General features: G+C 33.6%; 1 protein-coding gene across 1 annotated transcript; it reads left to right on the top strand.

Moving 5' to 3' along the window:
* The first annotated feature begins 2,528 nt into the window (after window positions 1-2,528).
* Window positions 2,529-5,608, top strand: LOC111881048 (WUSCHEL-related homeobox 11). The gene is made up of 3 exons (XM_023877439.3): window positions 2,529-3,258; window positions 3,650-3,837; window positions 5,386-5,608. The coding sequence occupies exons 1-3, from the start codon at window positions 2,631-2,633 to the stop codon at window positions 5,401-5,403; spliced, it is 834 nt and encodes a 277-aa protein (XP_023733207.1). The 5' UTR covers window positions 2,529-2,630; the 3' UTR covers window positions 5,404-5,608.
* The last annotated feature ends 445 nt before the right edge of the window (window positions 5,609-6,053 follow it).

Genomic DNA, 6,053 nt, shown 5'->3' with positions numbered 1-6,053 from the left:
ATAACTTCGTCATACGGACTTCATTTTTTGACATTCTTTATATCTACGGAAAGCTCTCGATGAGACCTACAACTTTCGTTTAGACTACGTTGGTTATTTTTGAGATAATTTTTTTCACATAGGATAAAACGGTTAAAGCCCATATAAAATGCATAACTTTCTTATACGGAGTCCGTTTTCAACTATCTTTATATCAATGAATTCCTATTAATGAGATATTCAATTCTTGTTTAAATTGTGTCGGCGAAAAATCAACCAATCTAAAATTCGATTTTTGAGTTGCATACTGCTATGCTGAGTATTATAAAAAGCATAACTTCCTCTATTTAAGTCAGATTTAGACGTTCTCCATATGCATGCTCTGGGTTTAACGACTATGACGATTTTCTTTTAGATAACTTAGTCTAAAAGGTACTTTACCAAAATTTTATTTTTTACAATACACTAAGTTGTGTCGGTTTAATAGTGAAACTTCGAAGAAGTATAACTCCTGCTTACGAAGTCCGATTTACACGTTCTATATCTCGATCGAAATCGCATCGATATTTCCTACGTGTCTGTGATAATTACATTGGCTCAAGAGTATTATATTTTAATTTTGTATTTTATTACAATCTATGGCTATGGTAAAGTAGGGTGTTAAAGAAAGCCTAGATCAAGAGTTCTCAGGCTATCCTACATGACTACAGACAGCCCCTAGGGCACTCCACTAGACGATAACCAGCCTACTGGTACCATAACCAGCATACCACTATTGTTACAACCTAACATAGGATATATATATATATATAAATATATATATATATATATATATATATATATATATATATATATATATATATATATATATATATATATCTATATATATATATAAACCTAGCGGATCACTACAAGACACAGCCCCTAAGGAATGTGTAACCATATGTACCCAGAGGTGAGATAGACACTCAGACGGATAATCTTACTCTAGAGTTATAGCTAAACAAGGAATAGGCAAGAAAGCCTAGATTAAGAGTCCTCAGTCTATCCTATATAACTACATATAGTCCTTACCAAATCCCTCTACTAAATGCTAACCAAAACTAGTGGGTCGGCATTAGTGCCTTCTACCCACAAGTATAGTGAGTAAAACTCACCCAAAATGAAGAACCCCGAAACACTACGACGCGCTTTCCTTTTTGTATTGCTGGCTCCCGCGAGCCCTTTAACACCAATTCATGGAAGAATCTTAATCAACAACCCAAATCCTTCAAGTTTGACCAAAAGTCAAACAGGTCAACAAAAGTCAACGGTTAACGGCCCCTCACGACATGACAACATATTGGTCACGCCGTGAGCCACTAAAAGACAAAATAGTTGCAACCTTCGATTCTCACAATGTGACAAGCATAGTCTCACATCGTGTGAACTGTCTGAATGACATTTTTATGAATAAAACTCCTTAATCCATTAAGCTACTAATCCACCTCCACCAGACAGCTTCCGAACACCCCAAGAACCATAAAACTCGATGCTTTAAGGTCTTACATGTCTAATGCAAGAATTGAGATCAAATTAAGGCATTTATGAAGCAAAGGAGGTCAAAACTTAAACATGAGCTCAAACATCACCGAAACTTTAGATCCACCACATATAATCACCAAGGGAATCGAAGGACCCATAAAGTTGTTAACTTTATGGAGTCCCAACACTCTAACTCATCTAACTGTGGATAATCAACATAAGATCCTAGATCTAGCAACCAAGAATCATAAATCTTGAATCTTGGTTACTCACAATGGTCTAGAGATGTTGCAAGAATATGCAAATGAAGCTTCCATGCTGAATCTATGCTCTAAATGTGATCTCTTATTCTTTAAGCCACCAAAAGTTCAAGAATCACAAAGAGAGGCTAGGGTTAGGGTTTTTCTATGTTTGAGGACGATGGGGGCTGTTAAGGAGCCCTAAAATGAAGTTTATGGGGTTTAAATACGAAGGAAACCCTAAAAGATCATGGGCTTGGGCTTCAGCATACAAACTCCTCTCTTAGTAAGGAGTTCTCTATGTCCTACCTTGGGGATTTAAATTTCTTACTTAGTGCTTTGGTCACAAGGCACAAGTATAAAATGTTTTTATGTCAACAAAAATGTAACAAAAATATGTCGGTGAGATCCTCGAGCGTACCACCGTGCTTCAATGCATGCAGGACATGTCACACACCGGCAAATACTTCCTTATCATTGACAACTAGTGACCCACGTTTGGTTTCTTTGATTGCACAATAAAGTATAATCAACATCATAGCTTGTTGTTCTAAAAGACTTATCAAGTTCCATCATGAGTTGTAGTCTTTTTACACTTGGTTGTGTATGCACTAAATTGTACTTCAAAAATATAACCATTTATGTATTAAATAAATCGAATAGTAATGACGTAATGTCATGCCTACCAAGTTAAGTATGTCTTTGAAACGTGGCACTCTCTCTTGGCTTTTTAAATACTATAAACAAATACCCATTTGCTTACAAATTCATGTGTTACCTCTCTACTTCTGTACGTTCATGTGCTCTCAAATATTTTATATGCTTTTGTTCCTTCCCAACACAGTTTGATCTTGAAGTATTCTACCGCTGCTTTCTTGTCTCAAAGTCATGGAAGATCAAGCTCAAACTCAAGTTCCAACCCCAAGTAGTCCAAGAAGCCAATGTCTTGAAAGAAATGAACCAGTTAGGTCAAGATGGACACCTAAGCCTGAACAAATCCTTATACTCGAGTCAATTTTCAACAGCGGAATGGTTAATCCTCCCAAGGAAGAAACAGTCAAGATAAGGAAGCTGCTTGAGAAATTCGGTTCTGTTGGCGACGCCAATGTTTTCTACTGGTTTCAGAACCGTCGTTCCAGATCTCGCAGGCGACAACGTCAGATTCAGGCTAGCCTTGTAAGCAGCGGCTCGCTAGAACAGCACCAACAGCAACAATTACCAATGCTTACGAGATGTGTGAGTAGCGGTGGCGGCACTGGTGGTGGTGCGATTGAGTATCAAGATACTGCTTACACCACTCCCACTCCTGGGTTTCATATCCAACAACCTAGTTTCTTCTCACTCGCCGTTTCTTCTTCGTCGTCTTCTTCTCCTTCTTCTTCTTCCTCATCACGGCTGGGTGGTTCCGACGAGATTTATTCCCTTTCTGGCCAATCCGCTAGTTTCCATGAGCAGAACACTTCCATGCCTTCAAGTTTCCAGCATTTAGATACTTCTAAAGTTCATTATGACTTTGGTAGGGTTGCTTCAAATAGATGTATATTTCTTTTTCTTTACATACATAGATATATATAGGTCTTATAATCCAGGTAATCATATTTACAAACCGATCGAACTCAATATTCTTTTAATTGTGTTAAAACAAAGACAAGTGCAATTTTACAATCTGAAATTAAAATAACTTTGATAATTAATTAAACTAGATTTTCATATGTTATATTTAATTAATTCTCATCTTTAAATTACTTTTCTTGGAGTAGAATTGAATTTGTAATATAATTACCTATATAAAAATCCATTGACCATATATATGTTTTAATTGTATTTTCATATATGTTTTCCCAACACTAGCCAATATATATATATAACACACTTAATTATTACTGAAATTTATTTGATTTGTATAGGTTTAGGAGTGATGATCACTGTATTCATCAATGGAGTTCCAACGGAGGTGGAAAGTGGGCCTGTTAACATGAAAGCTATGTTCGGTGAAGATAATCTGATGCTTGTTCACTCGTCTGGTGTAGCGTTGCCTCTGGATGAGTTTGGGGTTTTGGTGCCTGGGTTGCAGCATGGTGAAAGCTACTTCTTGGTAAGCAAACTTTGTTGATTAAGATCGATATGATCGAGTGTATGTAGTCAAATGTTCTTTTGCTCATACTCTTTCATGCATTATATATACAGCTGTTTAATAGATGCTATTTTCTTAAATCTCTTTTTTAGATGTTCATATGATTAATATCTTCAAGTCCTAAAAGCTCATTTAATCCAATGTGAACGAATTGAAGTGGGTGATTTTGTGAAATGTATTATGACAAAAAAAGAAGAAGCTTTTAGAGTGAACATAACAAATTTGTTGTGGGCGGAGACATCCATTTATATATAATATATTTGTTGAAGTTTTTGTTGCAAATGGCACATTAATCCACGAAGAAGGTGCAATCTTTAGGTTTTGTTTAATCAAACGTAAAAAATAGGAAAGGCACATTTCAAACAAGTTGAATCCGCACGGTTTACCTGAGAAAAGTTTCTATAAATAGCAAGCTAAATAACTTGCCTAGGATTCCTTCTTATGGAAAGTTGATTACTTTTCAATGTTAAAATAATATCATCTAATTAGTGCTAAAGATGTACATACCCCTTCAAATAGCTATTTTCTTTTCTTTTCTTGTCTCATTCTTTTAACATTTTTTTAGTTTCATTAATTATAGAATATAATATATCCACTACTTTGATGAAATCAATGATATCACAAAATGGTTGACCCCTACAAATTATGGTTGTAAAATTTTGATCAAAGGTTGTGATTGAGTTATATGGTTTTCTCACGAACTTGAAACTAGTTTGGGGTTGAAAATTATTTATGGTATATTACCATGCATGTATCATAAATCAAATTTAATCCTCGTAAAATAATTGAATTAATTAAAGTTCTTAGGTTAGGGAGAGAAAAGGAATATTACACATTACATTTTTATAAGCAGATGTTGGATCATTAATCCACGTAAATTACTCCAATTTTGCCTTGTCATAGCGACTATTAATCCATAGAAAGCTCATTTTCTATGAGAGAGTAAAATTAAGAACGCAAGCATAACTTTTCATCATTGATTTGACAATTGTAATTTATAAGGAACTAATATGTACCGATCTTGTCGCCCGACTACTTTTGATATGTATATCTTACACGAAAAAATAAAACATAATATAAGTTTATTTTATGTGTCTTCTAAAAAAATATTAGTAGGATTATAAACATTACTTGATATTAGATTTAATTTCACAAAAAATATTAGAATTCTATAGAGTATTGGTGTCACATAAAATTTTCATTTCCTTTTTCTTGTGATTTATAAGTTATATGTCGTATTTATTGATTATGGTTTGTAGATTTTTTTTATCCAGTTTTATCTTATACAATTATGCTTTACTTATTTGATGATTCAATAAATCTTTTAAGTTAAGTATTATATTTTTAATGGCAGAAAATATACTATATATTTTATGTTTTATGCTTTGGGACTAACATGGGACATGAGTATGTGCAGAGGTTCACCCATACCATGAATAAGTGCATAAAAATACAATAATGGGATAAGGTGTTTTGATATAACTAATGAATCCATTTGATGCTTTACAGGTCTCAAGGTCCATTTAGATAGAAATTTGAGCTTCACCCGACCACCTTTCAACAAGGATTTTCTGGTTTCTGCAATAATTTAGTGATCTTTCATACAAATCCACCCTTCTACTTTAATGTCATGATTTTGTTTTGTTTAGCATTACTTTCATTTCTACTTCCTTTCAAATAATTTAAAATTTTGTATAAATATAACATAGTAAATGTTGTTTTAAACGTGCAACACTTCATTTTGTATCCTTTAATTGTTTTTTATAACTTCTGACTTCAATAAAAATCTCTAGTAAGGAACTAGAGAGGAAAAACAGAAACAACATGATTACATAATTCTAACAGCATTGGTCAGGTTTTTAACCCATTTTAGACCAACAGACATTTAAGTTTATAAGAGATTTGAGTTCTTTATCCTATATCTCCTCTAATTGTTGACCGCCATCTTTAATATGTTCATCTTTTAGATTCATCGACGCATTCAGACTATCTTTAATACTAAGTGTACCGTAATTATGATGACCATGTTAAATGCGATACCTAGACACATGCTCTATTCCTGAAAACCATTAAGTATGCAAACATTCCAATCAAATCTATTTATTGTTGGATTATTTTAATAACAGAAACATAAAACACATAAACATTACTTTGAATCAAGATTTATCTTGAATCTG

Source organism: Lactuca sativa, chromosome 8, assembly GCF_002870075.4.
Source record: "Lactuca sativa cultivar Salinas chromosome 8, Lsat_Salinas_v11, whole genome shotgun sequence".
Taxonomy (NCBI): domain Eukaryota; kingdom Viridiplantae; phylum Streptophyta; class Magnoliopsida; order Asterales; family Asteraceae; genus Lactuca; species Lactuca sativa.
Note: the sequence above shows the minus strand (reverse complement) of the source record. Positions and strands in the feature narration are given on the sequence as shown.